This window comes from Nothoprocta perdicaria, unplaced genomic scaffold (assembly GCF_003342845.1).
Source record: "Nothoprocta perdicaria isolate Ctin4 unplaced genomic scaffold, notPer1 scaffold_207, whole genome shotgun sequence".
Lineage (NCBI taxonomy): Eukaryota > Metazoa > Chordata > Aves > Tinamiformes > Tinamidae > Nothoprocta > Nothoprocta perdicaria.
This window is the reverse complement of record NW_020455283.1, coordinates 1,042,722-1,063,947: the sequence shown is the minus strand read 5'-3', so window position 1 is coordinate 1,063,947 and position 21,226 is coordinate 1,042,722. Positions and strand designations below refer to the sequence as shown.

Here is a 21,226-nt window from a genome sequence, read left to right as displayed (position 1 = left end):
TCTGTTAATCTTCCTCAGAAATGTCTCCCTGAATAATTTCTGCTTTAGTCTTAGTGGACCTTCACCAGTAAATGCAGGTATGCTGCAATCTAACCTCATTATTCAAACCAGGGATCTATACAGAACAAGATGCAGCAGCCTTGTTGTTTCAGAAAGCTTCTAGCCAGCTGTGGCAGGAGGCTACAATTCAGATCTTATCATACGATTTGAATAAGGAACCATGGATAGTTGAGGTCTTGTATTCGCACTCATCTTTTTTCTGTAGTATTGCTGAAGAATAATGTTTGGTATTTAAACAGTGTTTGCTAAGAAAACAGTCAGGTTTATTTACTTAAAATGATTATGAAAATCTTGCTAGAAGCGTGTGACCAAAACCAAACCAACTTTGTTTAATTTTGTGTTTTGTCTCATTTAAGATTTAATGTTTGAATACTCCTGATCAAAGATGTTCTAAATATTCATAAAACCAAATTCTACTTTATCTGAAAAAGTGTCCTACTCTATTACAGGGTTGTAGAGTTGACAGGAGACGTGACTCCGGATATGAGAGCTATTGCCCAGGCTGACCTGATTGTTACTACACCAGAAAAGTGGGATGGTGTCAGCAGAAGCTGGCAGAACAGGAGCTATGTTCAAAAAGTCTCCATCCTTATCATAGATGAAATCCATCTACTAGGTATGCATGGTTTGGACTTAATCAGAAATATTGCTAGAGGTGAAAAACTGTGCTCATACTTATGACCTGATTATACTTTTTGGCATGCAAAACTTTTCTTTTTTCTCCTTTTCTAAATGGACTTTTCTTTTATTAGGGGATGAAAGAGGGCCAGTACTGGAAGTTATTGTGTCGCGAACCAACTTCATCTCATCTCACACAGAGAAGCCAGTAAGAGTGGTTGGTTTATCTACTGCATTAGCAAATGCCAGAGACCTTGCCGACTGGCTAAACATAAATCAGGTAGGAAAAACATTTCTGAAGACGGTACGAACATGTTTGTGCTGAACGAAAGCTGAGAGATAATTGAAGATTAAACCTGAAAACAAATATACTTGTTTGCAGATGGGTTTGTTCAACTTCCGACCATCGGTGCGCCCAGTGCCTCTGGAAGTGCACATTCAGGGCTTCCCGGGGCAGCACTACTGTCCTCGCATGGCCAGCATGAACAAACCTGCTTTTCAGGGTAAGCAACATCTTTTGATAAAAGAAAGAATGGTTCTGAGCACTTAAACAGTTAATTTGCAGCACATTTACAACATGTGTTACTGTATGTTCTCCTGGCGTATATGGGAGGAATCTGCCTCTGCTAATGAGCCAAAGCCATTTGTCTGTAACATAAAGTATGCTGCAAATGCAACATGTAGCAGTGGAATGTAATGTGCCTAGAACAGAAGAATGAAATTAGTGCTAATGAAAGGGAGTTAAAATGTGTTTTCTGTTAGTGGGTTTTGAATATCTCCAAAGAAGGAGACTCCACAACCTCTCTGTAAAAATGTAATAAAGCCATTCATATAATTTATCTGCTGAGGTATTTTCATATGTACCACTGTATGAACGCATTAAAAAACTGTGCACAGAAGTTGCAAGTCAGGCTAACCTCACATAATTTTCTTTTCAGGGCAATAACCATAAAATTCAAAATTTGCAGTGTATCCAGATTTGCTTCTGTTTTCAATTTTTTATTCTTAACAAAGCTGGCAAGCAGGACAGGTTTAAGAAAAACTCATATTTTATTGGAACATGTTTTGCTTTGGTTACATAAGAAATATTTATTATATCAATGAAAAATAACCTTCAAAATAAATTTTGTAATGTGATCTGCTGTTGATTGTGAAGTGACATTTGTGAGGTGACTTTTTAGCTGCTTTAATTAGCCTTATGACAGAAGAAAAGTATTGATTGTGGACTAGAGACCAATCTTGACAGCTCAGATTATTTACACCTCCACAAGAGCATTGTACAAAAACACTAATGAACAATAAATCTGTCTTGGGCTGTTCTGCCACACCTGTTCCTGAAGCGACAAAAATCCATAAGATGCTGGGCTTTTAAAATATATAGATATATTGGCATCAATAGTAGTAAAGTATAAATGCACGTGAATTTTCCTGCCTATTTCAATAATTTCACAAGTGTGATGAGTGGATATTTGCAGGCACACAGGCAGAGTAGTATTCATGATTCAGGACACAGTGTGTGCTGTGGATAGCGTGAAATGGTTTTCATAAATTAACAATGAATGCATAAAATTGTTTGGGAGAATGAGGATTACATGAGAAAAAACACACATAAAATGGGTTCATATCAGATTTAGAGAGAGTATATGAAACTCTACATACAACTCTATACTTGACGATATTAGAAAATCTGTAGACAAATGATTTATTGGGGGCTTTTTTCCCCATTCGTTTGATATGTTATAGTCATGGTTACTTTAGCATTTCCATTGCAACTCTTTCTCCTGAGACCATAAGAATTTTGTTGCAATCTGAAACTTCAAGCACAAGCTTAGCAAGAAAAGGCTTTTTTAAGCAGGCTAAAACGTATTAAATGTAAAATGTCCAAAGTATTTCAGACTAATTGGCACTCAACAGAAGCAGAGCTCCTTCACCTTGCACAGCAACTGTTGAAACTTTCCTTTCTAGCCTAAAAAGACTTAATCGTTGTGCCTTTTTTTTTTTTTCCTTTTTCAGTATCATGGAGCAATCTTTTGCAGGCAGGCTTTAACATTTATGGAGTCTGTCCTCTGGATCAGCTAGAAACATGCATCTTTGCCCCTGGTGCCATGCTGTAATACGGAAGGAAGATATAACTTATTGGGCCAAGATAGGAAATGTGCAAGCTTTGTGGTGTAGAAGATTGTTATGATTTTGTGTTGTGTTTTTTTTTTTCTAACTGCTTCTCTCAAACTCTTGGAGTTATGACCAGTGACACAGTAGGAAGACAAACAGAGTCAGACTCAAGCACAGTTACATGATTTTTGATTTTGAGTTGGCTTTTGCACAGCTTGGTTGTACCTAGGAAGCCAAGCAGAGACTGGACACACGTCTTTCTGCTGGTCATTTTGGTGTTGCAGAGAGAAGTACTGATCTGTGTCGTCAAGGGGCCTGATTCTCAAGGTCGGTTTCTCTCAACAGCTATTCGAAGCCATTCTCCAGCCAAGCCTGTCCTAATTTTTGTGTCGTCCAGACGACAAACACGGCTTACTGCCTTAGACTTGATTGCCTTCCTAGCCACCGAGGATGATCCAAAACAATGGCTGAAGATGGACGAAAGAGAGGTAGAATAATTTTACCTGCTACCTGTGTTTTAATTTTACCAATATTTGATTGAAAAGAAAATATATCTGCAACAGAAAAGTGATGTGAGACTAGATCTTGCAGTAGCTACGTGTACACTGGATTTCATGGATTAAAAATAGTATCAGCATTAAGATCTTACAAGCATCTTTGCAAGATCTGATCTTGAAGAAAGCATGCTCTTTTATCTTTGTTTTCTTGCATATGTATTACTAATGCTACTTCCATTGTCTCAGACAACATACATCACATGGTGCGAGGCTTTGATACAAAGACAAGACAAAGAATAAAAGAAAGAGGAATACTGTTGTCCAGAGTTTGCAGATGAAAATCTGTGGCATATAGATGTCAATGTTGGTTGAAGCTGGAATTTTAACCATATCTCCTTAAGTCTTTCAGGAGTAAAGCTGGTCTTACTAGATATCTTGATGTATGTGTATTTGTGTATATACATATGTATTTATATACATATAAATGCAGGTACATTGTATAAATATATTATGTATATATTTATGTACATTATGTATATACATAAATGTAGATACAGATATATCTTCCATATATGTCCATCCATTTTTATAAATACATAGATTGTACATATATATGAGTATATACTGCAGAGTAGTAGCTTAGAAATGTTCCAATTTTGTGTGTTAATGAAATAACTAGACATTATAAAAATATAATAAAGATACTGGCAGAAGCTGTCTCACAAGAATATTAAGATGATAAAGTCAAACATTCGGATATAAAGAAATGCTGCAATTTAGGTTTATTAAGGTATTCTATGATATTATTCTGTGATATTATCTTTAATTATTTTTTCTCATATAATTTGGAGAAAGAATCCTTCATTTATTACAGAACAGGAATAATATTCAGTTAATAAGCCACTGTTTGATACTATTTTTTTATCTGTATTGTTCAAAATTTTCACTAGGTTTTATTTACCACACTGAGTTGTGCACCTGCTCTGAATACAGAATTATTTATTTCCTTCTGAACTAATGATGCTGATTATAGTATGTCATTGCTTTAAAATGCTTATTATTATTATTATTATTATTCACATCTCCTAGATGTTGAAAGTCAGTTTTCCCTAATGCTTGCATACCTTCTCATAGGCATTTCTATTATAATATAGGGCCAAAACACAGAAGAACACATGGCCTGTAAATACAGCATCCAGATTACTTATTCAACAATTCTATGAATATTTATGGAATTGTACATCAAAAATTATATGCCAAGAAAAATATAACTTTCTAGATGAAAAGATTATTTGATTTTGTTCACTCTTTGCAAGAAAGAGTGTGATTTTTCTGTGAGATAAAGCATAACATCTGTATCCTTCATCTTTTGGATGGATTTTAGAATAGAAAATGGATGTCTTGGTTCACTCCTAACAAGCTAGTGCTAAAACATGTCTCGATCTGATGCTGCTTTTCTAACTGTACAATCTCCATTTAATTGGTTTTCTTGAGCATAACAGAAACATTTCACAACAATGCTATTACTGTCTAGTAAAGCACGCCAATGAGATGTACTAGTTTACTGTAGTAATCTCACCTCCAGGCTTGTCCTAAATGACTGGCATCACTCTGTTTCCCCATGTGCTGTGAGTTCCCACAGACCCTAAATGAACCATAACTCAAGTTTCTTCACTTACAAAAGAGAGACTTGATAAAAACGTTTTCTGTTAAGAATCTTTGAATTCGGAACTTCTTACCTCTTCGCTTGTCAGTTTGGTGGTACCCCCAAGACCTTGGGACATCCTCTGAAGTTTTTGAAAGAGGGACCAGACAGGATAAAGAGACTTTGAATTTATTAGTTTGGGTTTTTTTTATTATTATTTGTATTTGGGTTAACAATCATAGGGTTTGGAACACAACAAAGATACCTACTAGATTATTCAGATCTGATTACATAAATATAAAAGACTGAGGATTGAGTCCTAAGTCGTTCTAGTTTACCACCATTCTACAGAACGCAGTTGTGCCTGAAGTACCTTCAGGTTCAAGGGGTCTCTTCTTTATGGAATTATTGGACCGCTTCTCATTTGATTTTGTCAAAGAGCAAAATTAGTCTAAGCTTCCATTGTTACTGAGGGAAAAAAAACACACAGAGAGAAAAGTGCTGTAGTAGTGATAGTGCTTATGTACTGCTTGATTTTTTTATCCATAATGTATTAAGAAAACATTTCTTAATGTTTTCAAAATGTTTTTCAAAAAATATATTTAAGTATTAATTAAATAATTTAATTTATGTATTAAATTAAAGCTACCTGAGGTTACGTTAAAGACAAACTTAGTTTCGATGAAATAGGCAAAATTCTCTACATAATGCCTCAGCTTTAAAAAAAAAAAAAAAAGTAAATAAATAAATAAAGCTAAAACTGGTGCATACATAGCTATTAAAAGCTTTCCAAACACTTGTCGCAAATGTTTTTCAGAATATAAAGGGACCAGCTAGTTGGCTTTAAACCATTTCTGAAGCCTGCCAGTTACTCGTGTTTGGCTTCAGCCACCAGAGTAGTCTTGGATTTCAAAATACTTAGAACTGTTAATTGTGCAGTATGTTGGGGTATAAATTTTTTTTCACAGAATGGTTGAGGTTGGAAGGGTCCTGTAGAAAAAAAAAGACCTCTTTTTGTTCTATTCTGTTTTGTTTTGTTTTATAAAGGGTGCATAGGATGTTTACAAGCTTTACAACAGGCTTTGGCATTTTTCTTCATTCAGCCTTATTTGTCTGATATTAATTTTGGCTGATGGGTCTCAAAGGATGTCTCTTTTGAGAACTCATTGGTTCACTGGTGTAATTGGTTTTGTCGTGCAACAGCCAAATGTTAGTCTATGTATGTGTTATCTACTCAGTGGACAGACTTTACAAAGCTACTTAAAATGCTATACACAGTGCAATCTATAACTATATGCAAGATAGATATTGAGGTAGATACAGATTTTGCCTGTCATTAAAAATGGATTCCTTTCTCTTACCCTTCATGGCAGCTTATTTTGTGATGAACAGATTCAGATTTAAAGCAGAATAAAAATCGGGGGAGAAAGCGACCAGTACTCTTCTTTGATTCCTCTTTATCAGTTTCCCTCATCTTTTCCATAGATCGTGTTTTTTATCAAGATTCTCTGTGTAGGTGTAGCCCCAAACCAGACTCCTATTTGTAGCATATGCAGGGCCCTTCTATTTACAAAGTTCCAGACCCAGGATTGTCTTAATCTTCTGTAATAACAGGCAAATCCATGCCTTTTGCCAACCAGCTCCAGGTATCAGGTTCAGACAGTATTTTAATCAGATATGTTTCAAAAAAAACAAGCAGTGACAGACATTAATGTGTATGGAATCATCAGGAATACGAATTCGTTTGTGTAAATGAAGTGCAGGGTCTTTCTTTCATCCCATCGTTGTAGAAAACACCATTCCTGGATCATGGAGGAATGTGGAGGAATGGTACAAGATGCACTCTCCCTCAGGGAAACCAGTGATCTAAGAGGAGCAACTGAATTATAGTTGAAAAGGGGTTTCGTTTTATGTCTGTGTACTGAAAACATGTTTTGCAACTGAGTTTTGAGAACTCTTAAGTTGCAGGTTCCATTGATATGTCCAACATCATATTTTCATTCTCAAAGTTATCTATCATTTATCACATCAATTTCTACAATAGTTACAAAGAATATTTTAGTAATACATCAACAGGGCTCATTTTGCCATGTAACCAGCTTTGCAGTTGCCTGGAAGTCCTGTGTTCTGCAGCTCCTCGATGGCAATAGCAGACTCGCTGAGCAAAGGTCTGTGTGCGGGCACCCTCATGGTCTAGTGGGTCTTTCACATAGGAATACCCCACCTGTTTTGGAGAATGTAGCTCTGTCAAATGCTACAGGACATGATTCTTCCTGGATGCTATCCTTGAATTTCATATCTGACATACTGTTTCCTGCTCAATACCCGTGTTCCCAGTGTTCAGAAAGTTGAAAGGTATACAGAGAGTTGAGACAACAGTTAGTCTTCCAAAGACTGCACAGTACTTTGATGAAGCTTGTCATTTCTAGCACTGATTAGTTTCCCAGTTCTCCTGGACTTTGTGTTGCACAACAATAGCTGGATTTGTTTAATAAATTCTGTCCAAATGAGTTTCAGGTTGTGCGTGTGCTTTTCATGAAGAAATATCCACTTGAATACCTCATGTCTAGTTTAGTCTGAGCTAGAAAGCCCCCGGTCATGTTGAAATATGCTATTTACTATGATTTGTAGATAACAAAGCTCATCCCTATCTTTGCCACTTGCTATACGTAAAGCGGCAGAAGTTCTGGTACAGCAGTTGGCTCCTCAGCATCAAAGCAGCACTGCTCACAGTTTGCCCAAAGCAGAGTCTGGGTGGGTAATCTCTTGAAGACTGGAGAATGGTTACCTACCTTCATCCTCAGATATGGGTTGCTTTACTGTTTTTCCTTTTTTTTTTTTTTTTTTTTTTAAGGTGCGCTGTCCATGCACAGATGTCTTTTCCCCCTTAGAATTTGTAGTTCCTTCCTGCAGAAGAGCCAAGAAGCAGTTGAAGCTGCTTTCCTTGCTAGGCTGCAAGGAGACACCACTCTCCTACGGGCACCCTAGTTGTGCTTAGGAGGCACAGGTGCATCGCAAGAGCAAACTGAATAGGCAGCACATCACCTAGGGAAGACTGCCACTGTAAATGGAGTGGTTCTTCATTTTTTATTATTGCTTATTGATTGCAGTGCACCATCAGGTGACAATGAGAAAAGAAAGCCTTATGTTTCCCCTGCTTTTCTTGTATAATGATAAGATCTTTAAATATGCATTTCCTAGACAGATCTTTAATTTGGAGTCAGCCAGGACTGAAATATCCAACCTTATGACCTGTTGTTTGTTTAAGAGGACAAAGCTAAGGTTATCCTTTCAAAAACGGACACTATCACCAGCTTGTGATGTTAGGCTTGGGTCAAATCACATACAATGCTCAACATGAAATTAGGAGCTGAATAAAAAGAAACAAGCTCTTTCAGAAATTACATCCTTGTCTGTGGTGATGGTGATGGTAGATTTTAGAATCTTTGCACAACAGAATTTATTAGAAACAAATTTTCAATTTATTTAAATTTATTTCCCTCTAATGTTTTTACAGCTTTTTTGTTTTTAATCTAAAACAAAAATACAAAGAAGTATTTATTGTTTGTTTCTTGAGTTCTAATATAATTCTCACAAGCAAACAAGTAGAGTGGGTGGTTTGTGGTTCGGGGAGGAGGGGAAGAATTTTTTCCTTACATTTACAGTGTTAGGGCAGAGAAGAAAAGTACCCATGTACACCATTTTAACTTTAACCACAATGATTTCTGCTGTCCGCTGTGTGCATCGTTTTACCATCTGCATCTTATTAGGACTGTTCTTTGAGACTTATAGAAATAACTGAAATCCTTTAGCACAGGAATACATTTTCTAGTGTTCACTAGCCAGGTAATTCCTAGCTCCCGCTGAATTCAGTGATTATGAATTGAATAAAAGGGCACTCACCAACCTGGGAAGAATGAAGCATGCCCACACTGATCTTGAGACTTCAGATATATGAATGTGCGTATAAACGAATACATACATGTGTGTATAGTATGTGCAGGGCAAATATGCATAAACATACGCATACAAGTGAATTAAATGTTACCATAAAGTTGTTTTATGTTTCTGAAAATATATATACATTTAAAAGCTAAAAGAAGGATTTTCCTTCTCTCTCTTTTTTTCTTTCTTTTTTTTTTTTTTTTTTTTATGAACCTATTATCTCCTTGCTCTTGCTCCACAGTATTGTTGTGCTATAAAACAGGAATAGAAGAATCTGGTCTCTGTCATCGATAGGTATATTGCTGTATTCTAAATGAGATTTTTAATGTTAAGCGAATAGCTTTTAGTAATATATCTCAATTACCTCAACCGTATTTTAAAATATTTCTTGAATAATCTTACCTGAGGTAGCTGGAACTAGCATTTCACTTTGTGTAGGGAAGTTGCTGGGATATGAGCACAAGTCAGTTCTTAAAAATAATTTTAAGGAGAAGTTTTTCATTTTAAAGTTTTGAGGTTTTTTCTGTCTTTAGAGATCAGGAGGGTACCAAAGAATGATTTCTAAGTGTTCTGCTCATTATAAAAGTTCAACTTCCTCCTACAAGATGTTGTTTTTATGACTCAAAAGTGTGCCATAAAAAATTAACATTTAGTTATAACAAGGAGATGTTTTTATTTCACTTAACATCTGTAGCAGATGTGAAATATGTAATTATTTTTGTAAAAGACTTCATAACTTTCACGATTCTTTTGTTTGGCACATCTTTCTTCTATTGGGCATTTTAGACAATTGATAAGCATTATTCAGTGGCATATGGTCTGAGTCTGACGTGCTTTGAAAAGAGTACAGAGTACTAATAATGAGGATTCTGTGAAAATGGGAAAACCAGCACAACAGATATGCTTTGAGAAAATATGGGTTTTTAGCATCTTGAAACAATATATCACACTCAAAGGGACAGAATTGGGCTGCACAATCTGTTAGCTCATTCTTGTCCAATCTGGTCTCCTCCTTTCTTTTGGAGCCAGCATTGTCATCAACTTGCTGAATTATACTCTGACTGGAATGTATTTCAGGCACAGGGTAATGTATCTACTTAAATGGAATCCTATCTTTCTACAAAAGCTTTTTAAGTATAATAAATTTAAAATATAAAAAAAAAAAAGTTCTATTAGCTTAAAGTAAATGGTTCAACAGTTTACATATGTGCAGGAACAAAGAAAATGACTACTTACTAGTTTGAGAAAAATCTAGCTTGTTCAAAGGTTAGAGTTATAAAGGTAGGAATAAACTTTCTTTTTTATATAATAAACATTTTGCAGTAATATGAAAGTCTCAATTTGGTTTTCGAGTTTTTTTTGTTACAGCTAGGTTCCTACTCAAGGTCATGTTAGAGGAGTGCATGGGATGTATTTTTGTTTGTTCATCGAGAAATCTGTTGAAGACAGCGTAGGCTCCTCAGCATGAGAGCAGTCCTGTCCGTCTTTTCCTGGCCTCCAGGGAAAATCCCTCCTCATGTTATTTGAGAATAAGTCTCCTGAACTGGTGTTGCATTTATTTGTATAAATGTATTATTTTTAAAATACTGAAGATAAAGTGTGCTTTCTTTTATCTTTTATAGTTAATGTTCAAAAAGATTAACAATAATGAAATGGTAACAATGCAGAAACATTGGATTTATTTTATAGCCTCGTTGGTACGTCTGTTTCTGATTAATGAAGCCATTAATTATGCCAGTATTTCTGAATAAAAAGTGATAATCTTCTTACACTACGCTGGCATAAGAAAGAGTTGTATTTTTAAATAAAATGTCATGAGACTTTTAAGCCTTGGCCTGTGCCTATGGGTAAAATAGTTGTGTTTATTACCTTGATTTATGTGAAAGTAAGGGGTCAGCTAAAAATGACTAGGATTCCCTGCTGCTAAAATGACAGGCTAGTAGTACACGTGCCAGGTCTCCTGCTAAGGGTCCGCTAGTTTTCCTGTGCTAAATTACACTGCTTTGCAGGTATGACTAACAGCACCACAGGCCACCGCTGTAATACAAGTCAGAGGAAGAAAAAAATAACCACTGCTGATTGTAAAAGCAAGAAGGAACATTTTGGACTAAAATCCCAGCAGTGTGAATTTGGGATATTTTATGCTGGAAACTGCATGTCCAAAAGAAACAGCTCAGGTTCTGTAGTGAAAATAATGCTGTAAAACTGCTTGGGTAGAAGGAGCAGCCTAATCACTGTCGACTAACTGTGCAGAGACTTAAAGGCAAAGCTAGTCTGATCACTGGCCTTTTATGGAAGATTAGGGAGTTTAGATTCATTATTTTCCACCTATTAAATTCTGTTCATGTGAATAATTAAATAAAAAGTGTCATGTGAACTCGCTTGTTTTCTTCTATGAAAGACATGACGATGATTAGGTGATAATTCTTGGTAGGAATGAGAAAATTTATTTCAGTAAGATGACATCTTTCTCCGTTTCATGAGGACTGAAATGAAGTGCATTGGAAATGAATGAATTCTCCACATCTTTTCATGGAACTGCTGGTGCTGTTTACCACTTTTTCATTTTAATTCTCTGTTTGTCAAATGTATACATACAAATATATACATGTTGATATATATACATATTGATTCTCAATGATAGTGTCTATCCAAACATAAGGAGATTGTATAGTGCTAGTAACACTTCATAAATCTATAGCAAAAAACCTTTAGTAGGTTTAAATTGGTAATGAATGTTGGTGATCACAGATGTGGAGAAACAGTATACAAAGTTTTCATTTTATCTTTTTTTTTTTGTCTTGGAAGAAGAAAATTTTAAGATGGGTCATAATTCATGTTGTCTACACTACAGTCACATGTCTTCATGCTGATTAGAGAAATCAAAGGTTTGCTGATTGCATCTAGATAGATAAACCTTATCTTTTAACATATCCTCCTTTCATTCAGTTCTTTTCTCTGTTTTACTTATATACTCCTTATTTGCCTTTCCTAAATAGATTATATCCCATCTCTATTTCTCAATGTATATTTTTTTCTTTCCGTTTCATTTCTCTTCAGTGTTTTACAGTCCCTTTTCACTCTTTTCTTCTGTAAGCCTTCTTTTCTCTTATGCGTGCTAGCTCTATTTAAGCCACTCTAACCAAGTATATCTAATAATATATGATACACAGCTGCCTGGATGTTCCTGATAGTATCTCACCATTATCAGTGAAAATGAAGTTTAGGAGCTGCTATTAGCTCAAATTGTTTGGACCAAGATAAAACATTATCAGTATCTTCATAAATTTCTGTTACTTCTTTCAATTCTAGTTTTGTTAGTTGATACCACTTTAAAAAAAAAGCCTTTTGATTTTTTTAAATGGCTTAACTTGCCAAAATTGATTGATTGATTTACAAAGTAGATATTGTATTTATTTCTTAACCCTGATTTGAGACTACTTTCTCAAGTTGGGGGTTTTTTTCCCACCTTTTCAGGATTTTTTTTTACATTTGTAAATGACGTGTCCTCCTTGGTTTTAGTCATGTGAATAATTACATTGACTTTAAGGTTTGCGAATTATAAAACTTGAGAAAGTTAAATTCTGAATAAGTGCAACACCTGAGAGTCTTAGGTGGAATGTTACTTTAATGATCCAGGTACAATATCACAGTACTTTGAGAAAGTTAAACAGAGATGCAACTGAATATTCAACCCATACTCTTCAGTTACTCTGAGTGGTTTGTTCTGCATTACAAATCTTTCTGTAATCGTGCTTACATCTTCTATGTCTATTGTGAGCAATGCTGCCATAAATATGCAGTATCATCATGCCACTGCTGGTGGCACCAGGAAACCAGTATTACGAGATGGAGTTTGAAATTTCTGGGCTATAATTGTATTAAAATAACATAAAATAATAAATAACCTTATTAAAAAAAATAATGTATTGAGAGAGAAAAGTCACTAGGCAAGTGACAGAAGTTATAAAGCTCTAGTTCATTATTAGTGAAGGTATATTCACAGAGATAGTGTGCAGAAATAAATGAGCTTATTCCAGAATTTACTATGTAAAGTCATAAGCAGTTACTGAGTAATCCGTAATATGAGGTTTACTTTAAAACAATAAATAACAGTAAGAAAACCTTTTTGCCTAAACTTAAAAGTTTTACATTAAGACAGCTACAGTACACCGGATTTCGCTATAGGAGTTGAGTCTTTACATTAAAAACTTGCACTTGAAAAATTAACCAAATTAATCTGTATTTCAACCTGTGAATAGGAAGCTTTGTTGCTGGAACATAATTGCAAAATTATCAAAGTAAGAAACTGTATATTTTTATAGACATTAGTGAGCCGTTTTTTCCCATCATTGTTGTTATGTTACTGATTGAAGGAATTTTCTGTTTTTATACCAGTCCTAAACCTTTTGATATTAGGAGTTGCTTTAAATAAACACAGAAGAATATGTATAGCATTCGTCTGACCTGTCAAAATAATTTCATCATTTTGAGTTCTTTATCTGTGCTACTAATACTGTCGATAAAATCATGTATATTTGATGTTTTTTTTTCCTGCCATCCTTAATATATTGCTTGACTTCTTAGGCTATAAATAGACCGTTAAGCGAAGGGAGACTGTGTTTGCCTCTGTCTGTGTAGACAGTATTGAACAAATTATGCTTGCCATAAAAACTAGGATAATAGCAGCCTTAAAAGATTAAAAAGTTCTGTGAAACCATTTTAAAGCATGTAACTGTTCTCTGTTACAGATGAATGACATTATAGTGACAGTCAGAGATTCAAATCTGAAGCTGACACTTGCTTTTGGAATAGGCATGCACCATGCAGGGTTGCACGAGAGAGACAGAAAAACTGTGGAAGAGTTGTTTGTGAATTGCAAAATCCAGGTACATTTGTTCATTGAATCCTACAGTAATGAGATTTACATGGAATTTTAAAAGTTGTCTTTTTGTTACGTATACCTCATTAATCTTTCTTTCTGTTTTAGGTTCTTATTGCCACGAGTACATTAGCTTGGGGTGTAAATTTTCCAGCCCATTTAGTAATTGTTAAAGGAACAGAATATTATGATGGAAAAACAAGACGTTACGTGGATTATCCAATTACAGGTATTCACATGATTTATGAAAATGCACAGGTGCCAAATTGCATTTGGAGCCTATGGGAATGATCAGATTTACTTAGAATGTCATCCCTGAAAATAGCCAACTTGGAGGTTTCAAGCGTTTTCTTTATTTAATATAATTTCTTAGAAAACATAATACTATGTGTGTGAATATATATTTTATAGATAATATAGATTTAGTCTGTAAAATCATGTTTCTTTTTCAAAAGTCTTTTTTCTTTCTAAAGCCCTATAATGAGTATCATCCAAAATATACATTAAACAATTAAAGGGCCAATAAAAGTCATATTCAGCTACTTAGTAAGTAGCATAAAAGCAAGTTTTCACACAAGGTGTATTTTCATTTTTGAAATTGGTTTTCATAATTAGTCTATTCTAAAATTCTATTCCTATTTTGATACAGATTTTTAGTAGTAAACATCCTCGTGCTTTGAAATTCAGCAGTTGAATCACATGCCTATCAGAACATAGAATTCTTAGGTATTCGCTTAACAGTAAACAAAAACAACATTAACTAGTGTAATATCTTCAGTGAAGTTAAAATATAACCAATACTTGAAAAACACAGCCGCTAAATTAAGTATCTGAATTTCTGGTTTGATACAGATTTTTATTGCTTCCTGCCTCCAGTCAACTCCATTTTTCATAAGCTGCTCTGCAGTATTTTCAACAAGCTTAAGAAAGCGAGCCATGGAAGGACTTCTTTCAAAGTTCAGGCAGCGAGAATATTTGTCTAGATGGTACTGAGCTTGAGGAATGAGGACAAGCTAAATTTATTCCAGGTTTCCTGCTCCGTTTTCCTTTTCTCTTTTCACGAGAGAAAGTTTATTATTAAATGATCCTCCGTTACCCCAGAGATCTGTGTGCAGATCAGGGCAATCCGTAGCAGAGATACAGATCTCGCATCCTTTTAACCAAGCGGCGTCCTTTTAGCAAGAGGAGTTTACTAATGAAAAGGAAAAAAAAGCTCAAACTGAAAATGTTACAGGGGTTACTTACCCAAGTAACCCATTGTAGAGCTTAATTTAGTGGTTATTGCTCTATAGGAAGCTTGAGATCAATTGCCAGACTGACTGTCTTGTTTAGAGGTGACCTGGGAGCTTAGCCGTGTGCTCCTGGTTTCAGGCACGGTGCGAGCAGCCTCAGGGAGAAGCCACATCTCACTGTGCACGTTGGAGGAGCAGCGGCTACAACCTTCCCTGTTGAACCAGGAGACGTAATAGGGAAGGAAACCAAGTCGGAATTTGCTTTGAGTTGGTTTTGCATTTGATGTTGCATCTATGGCACCATCAAAGAGCAACAGCCATGAGTGCAGATTATTTCAGGGGAAGTAATTGGGGATAGTTTCAGAGGACACCAGAAACTGGGTTAGCATTGGAGCCTGGTTTAGAAAGCTTGTGCAAGTACTCACAAATGCATTAAGGAATTCTGATACTTTCAGTCTTCTCTACCGTTTTGAATTCAGTTTATGCGTAGTCTTGAAAAGGCTTGTGCTGTGGGGGGTTGATTTTTGCATATTTTTCTTGTGCTTTGAGGGGAAAATACCACCCTCCACAATGGAAGCATTTGGATAGTGTTGTCTGTGCTACAATAGGAAATGCAGATTCCTTAGTTTATGAAAAAACATGTGGTGTGGTTTGCTTAGAGCAATTTTATTTTTAACTTTGTACAGAATATTTATGTATCTGGGAGTTCTGTGGAAAGGTAATGCAGTTTTTCTGCGGCAACAAAATGAATTTTTAATGAGTTTCTGTCTGAAATGCTTCCAAATTTTCAAAACACTGTCTTTAATGTTGCCCCCAACTATGACTTCACTGTTCCATCTTGGCATAACTTGGTTTCTTCCTGCAGAAGCTACCTTTTTGTATCAAGGCTTTGGTTCTAAAGAGGCAGCAGAATGAATTATTCCAATCTGTTCAGTAATTTGAAAATAAGGGAAAAGCCCTTCTCAAAGTGAATGCTGAGGTTTTCAGGAGGACCTTTCTTTCAGTTATCAGGCATTTACTTGGCCAGTTGGATCATTTATGACACTTCAACAGTTTAGTCAAGTGATTGAAGGAAGCCAAGCAGTGTATAGTCCATAACGAAAATATTGATTTTGGATAACTACTTGGTGGATAGTGGCAACAGTCATTTCCTCAATTCTTTTTGGTAAATTCATTTCCTGTATAGTATCATACACTATTTAATTCACCCTACTAGAACAGCAGGAAGTTGTTTCATCAATCCCCAGTGCACATATCTATTCATAAGTATAATTTTCAAACTATTTTCATTTTGTATTTAAAGATCATTTCTAAATTAACAAAATCAATAAACCAATTTTTTTTTAAAAAATTGTCTATATAGCTTGTGTGTACACAAGTGAATGAAAGTTTCAGGCTGTTTCTGGTACCACTGTCCATTACTGTATCCCATTCTGAAACGTCGGTCTTGTCCTTTCTCCAACCACAATACCCATCTTCTTCTAAAAACCTAACATATATAGGAACATATTTCATATATAGGAAAAAGACCAATTTAAGAAACTTTAGTAGTACAAAAAGTCAAGTACTTGAAAATCAGAAAATAATACAGAATTGCCACTGTAGATTTCATGAGTCCTGTTTTACTCATATGATCTTTAATTACATGATCAAACAATGGAAGGATGTGAAATAAAAGGAGAGAAGAGGGAATTTATATTAGATGTAGACTTGGGTACTACTGTAGTGTTGTGAAGCAACCAAGAATATAGACTCTGCCAAAATAAGTTCATTGTAAATTTACCAAAGATGGGAAAAAATAAACATAAAAAAACAAAAAAGTCAAAACCAATAGGATTTATGAGACCACAGAAACATAGAAAAGACCTGTTATACAGAAATAAATGTATTTATTCTCTCTGGCAGATGTACTTCAGATGATGGGACGTGCTGGCAGACCGCAGTTTGATGACCAAGGCAAAGCTGTAATTCTAGTTCATGATATTAAGAAAGACTTCTACAAAAAATTCCTTTATGAACCTTTCCCAGTGGAATCCAGGTAAACCTAATGAAACTATCAACAATAGGAGAAATGAAGGATAGAGAAAAACCTAAGCAAATTCCCACCAAGTTATCTCCTAAATAGCATTTTCTACGACATATAATCCACCTTTAAGCAGAAAAATCCTTTCTTCCAGGAGTCTTGAAACATTGTTCAGCTCTTTAGTCCATCCCTAGATAATGCTGCTTCCCTGTCTCTCAGTTTTGCCTCAGACATTTGAATGAGGGGACAAGCTGTTCTTCAATGCCAGTATGTAGGACAACTATTAATGATCCTCACAACCATTTATTTTGTCAGAAAACTAAAAATACTACCTTTTTGGAGCCCCCTTTAACTTAGCAAAACTAGTGTTTGCTTAATGTAAGTTCTGCCTTACTTTTAATCTTTATAAAATAGTTGTTCCATTAGGAACAGAACTAGTTATATCAGGCTACTATAGTCATGTATTTCATGGAGAAATTCCTAGAAATCTAGTAAGGAATGAGCTTATTGAGAAAGCTGATTGAAAGCTTTTCTCAGTGTTGAAGAATTCACAATATTGTTCTCCCAAGGAAACTTCATCCCTCAACATGAGCGCTAATTTGACCTCTGTATGGTCATGACTTTTCTAGGAATTTGAGAGTGCTACCCACCTGTGAAATCTAGTTCAAGTGAGCTGGTGCATTTGAAAGCTAATTTCTGCAGTGTACTGATGGACATATGCAGTTTTTGCAAACAAAAATGTAGAGAAATACACTTCATTTCCTTAGGAAACCACACTTTTTTTTTAACGTATAATTGCACTTAGAAAAGAAGACGGGAAATTGAACTTCTTCAGAATGTTAGCTATGAAGTCAAAAGAACAGGATGGTTAAAATGTTGATGTTACATCCAGACTGTATGGCGCTGGTATAAAATGGAAAGTCTTGTTGCTGCGTGGAGTTTCTAAATAAAGAAATCGTATCTTCAGTGCCAAAATTGTAATCACACCTTATTTCTGTTTCAAGTACTATAAATTTCTCCCCTTTTTGTATGTATAGACACATTTTATGTGTCTATATTTCCTTAAATTCACAATTTACAAAAATGTATTTTATTATTAACATATGATAAACTGATATATGAAGATTCACATGTTAATGGCAGCCTCATTAAGTTCTCTGTGTTTTGTGATATGATGAACTTAGAGTCTGCATGATCTCCTTTATGATTATGAAAGGTATTTGAATTAAGACTCTTCATAGCTTCAAAGGAAGCTTTGTTTTTTTTTGGAGAGTTTTTATCATATCATTCTCTCCCTTCTTATCCTACCAATGTTTTATCAGCTTTTGGTAGTATTTCAAATATTAATGTTATACTTCAGATTAAAAAAAGGAAAAAAGAAAAGGTCTAAAAAAATCATTATGTGTGTGTTAATTGTAGTCCTGAGTGCACAACTCACATGACAGCCCTTGTGCATTCCCTGATAGTGGATCAGAAATACAGCACTTTAGAAGAGCAAGGACTCTCTATGGTGAAAAGACTGTTGAACAGAGTAACTTGTCCAGTTTCTGTTGGACAATTTGGGTAGAACAGCTATAGATCTTACCTTCAGAAGTGTACAATTAGTGGGACAGAGTAATAAAACAGTTGCTCTCACCAAATTATTGCTTACATTTAGTATTAGGGGGAAAAAGATTAGGAAAAGAGGAAGGATTTTAATACAATAGAAAGTTAATTTGGTCTTTATGGATATTTGCCATAGCCTGATTGTACTCAGGCCAAGCATGAGCTCATTAGTTGCCCAAGTGGAAGTCTTTATTTCATTTAGTGACACTAAACAATATATTGCTTTTAAAGAATCATTTTACATGTTTTTTTGTTTTTCTGAATTTAGACTCATCTGCATAAAACTAGCTTTCTTCATCTTCAGATGAAGACAAGGCCAAATCTGGGGGAAACAGTTTTGATGTAATTTTAATAGCCCTAAATTATTTGTCAAATCTTAGCTAAGCTATTGCCACTGTTTCATTTCCTGTTGGTCTTTCCATATGATTCACTGTTGAATTAAACCAGCATGATCATATGGTCAACATACAGTATTCAGAAGTTACCACTGAGTAGCTCCATCTGAATACATTACAGGAATGACATAAACTTGTGCATTCTTGGTCCAATCAAGAAGTAATTGAAACTTCATTCTACTAGCATGTAAAGAATATGACTGACCTTGCAGGAACATACTCTTTTCCTTCCCTCTCCTCCATCACCAGAAGGAAAAAATATAAAATTTTCACATTAAAAGTAATAAACCCTTTAATCAACTCCGTGATTATCAAGTTGGCTAAGTCCTCTCTCTTCCTGTTCCTCAGCTTGTTAGAAGTGCTGGCTGACCACTTGAATGCTGAAATTGCTGCTGGAACTATTACTTCCAAGCAGGATGCAATGGATTATATCACCTGGACTTATTTTTTCCGACGACTTATAATGAACCCAACGTGAGTATAAAATACAAATACATTTTAATTTGAAGGTAAGCTGAGGGTAGAGTTGATCTGAGAGTGATCCTCCTGCTCTTGGAGCCTTAGCAGTCTCAACTGCAGGAGCCTTCCTGGCCCACACATGGGAGAATACTTGTATGCACATTTTTCTAATAACTTTTCTCTAAATATAAATGCATTTCTTGGCAGATAACTTACTTTACAATATAGTAACAACTATAAAATAGCATTATTGAGAAGGCTACATCAGCATCCTTAAAATAAAACTCTAGATTATCACATTCTTTTAGGTACTATATTTATAATGTGTTACTTTTTTTTTTTATTTTTTTTTTATTTTTTTTTTTTTTAAAGCTACCACATTGCTACATTATGCCTGGTCTTCTATAGGAAATCTATTAAGAGCTGAATTTTCCTAATAAATGAGAGAATAGCTATCAGCTGTTCCTCTGTGATAAAGTTTACTTTCATTAGGGGATCCTGGTGGGGCCATGTGTGCAATATTTTCGGTGATTGTTAGCATCCTGCCTAGCTCCAGCTGGTATGCAGAACTTTCTGAGCTGTTCCAATAATGTAACCTGCCTTTGCCACAACTTTGGTCTAGGTAGATGGTAGAGTATGGATCATGTGATCATTTGCCACCCAAAATAATGTGACAAATAAAGAATTAGGGTTTTATAGCATTTTTTCATAATGTTGCATAATAACTTTTTGATATATTCCAGAATGTCATATTTCTGAAATTGCATTAATGTCCATAACATTTGGCTGTGTTTTCAGCTGAGTTCTTTATGGATAACTGCTGTTGGAGCCTGCAGGTGATAAAAGCCAATTTTCTTGAATTGTGTTAGTTGTCTTTAGTTTTGAATTCTGCATCTAGATATCTAGTCCTGTTTGGTGAATGTCCTGCAAAACAGACTTTATATATGATTTTCTGGGGGAAAGAAAAATACTATTAGAATTTTAAATTTAAAAAAAAGAGACTCCTCTGCTTTATAATTGATAAAATATGTTAATTTGTGTAGAAGGTGTTCTTGCTAGAGCCTGACAAAGAGATGAATTCTGGTTTTGTCTGTCTCGGTTAGATGTGAGCAAGCTAAGTTTGTTTGTATTTACCCTTCTTCTCACCTTTTGAAATGCAAAAGTTTGTTCATATGTGACTTGGAAATTTTGTGCATGATCAATACAAAAGCTATTGTTAAAAAGTGTGTCATTGCAGACACTCTTCTTATTTTGTGTAAGCCATGTTATTTTAAAATTCATTGTTATTGAATTTAAATAATGTTGATTTGTTTTTGGCAAGCTTTGATCACATAGTATCTATGGTAGATGTGTCTTAAATATATGACACCAATCATAACAGTAAGTGTAGACTACAGAAATATAGTTATCTGATTTAATAGCCAGGTTCTCCCTACTATAAAAGAAAGTTCCCAGTAGAGTACAAAGTTGGCATATTTACTGATAGTCCTTTTTTTCCTCAGCAATTTTTTTAATATGCCATGTCATTGAAAGCGGAAATTGAAGTGATCACAGTATCAACTATTAAGCCATTCTGCTATTTTGGGAGGACTCTCTGAAGAAATTTAGAAATACAACACTATTTCGTAAAGGGATGCAGAGTCTTTGTCGTGAGAGACAAGACCCAAGGTCAACAGATTTTGACTAGTCATGGCCGTAGTGCAGGAGAGGAATGCAGATTGAAACCAGAGTCTTTCAGTTACTCATGCAGGTT

At 35.1% G+C, this 21,226-nt stretch overlaps 1 protein-coding gene across 1 annotated transcript in view; it reads left to right on the top strand.

The window, feature by feature from the left end:
* The window catches only part of ASCC3 (activating signal cointegrator 1 complex subunit 3), a 241,478-nt gene that overhangs the window by 176,517 nt on the left and 43,735 nt on the right, over nucleotides 1-21,226 (top strand). Inside the window, exons 27-34 of the mRNA XM_026038316.1 lie at nucleotides 510-676; nucleotides 813-958; nucleotides 1,061-1,181; nucleotides 3,136-3,278; nucleotides 13,629-13,766; nucleotides 13,868-13,988; nucleotides 16,897-17,029; nucleotides 19,363-19,488. Of these exons, the coding sequence (XP_025894101.1) occupies nucleotides 510-676; nucleotides 813-958; nucleotides 1,061-1,181; nucleotides 3,136-3,278; nucleotides 13,629-13,766; nucleotides 13,868-13,988; nucleotides 16,897-17,029; nucleotides 19,363-19,488 (1,095 nt within the window). The remainder of the gene's footprint in view (nucleotides 1-509; nucleotides 677-812; nucleotides 959-1,060; nucleotides 1,182-3,135; nucleotides 3,279-13,628; nucleotides 13,767-13,867; nucleotides 13,989-16,896; nucleotides 17,030-19,362; nucleotides 19,489-21,226) is intronic.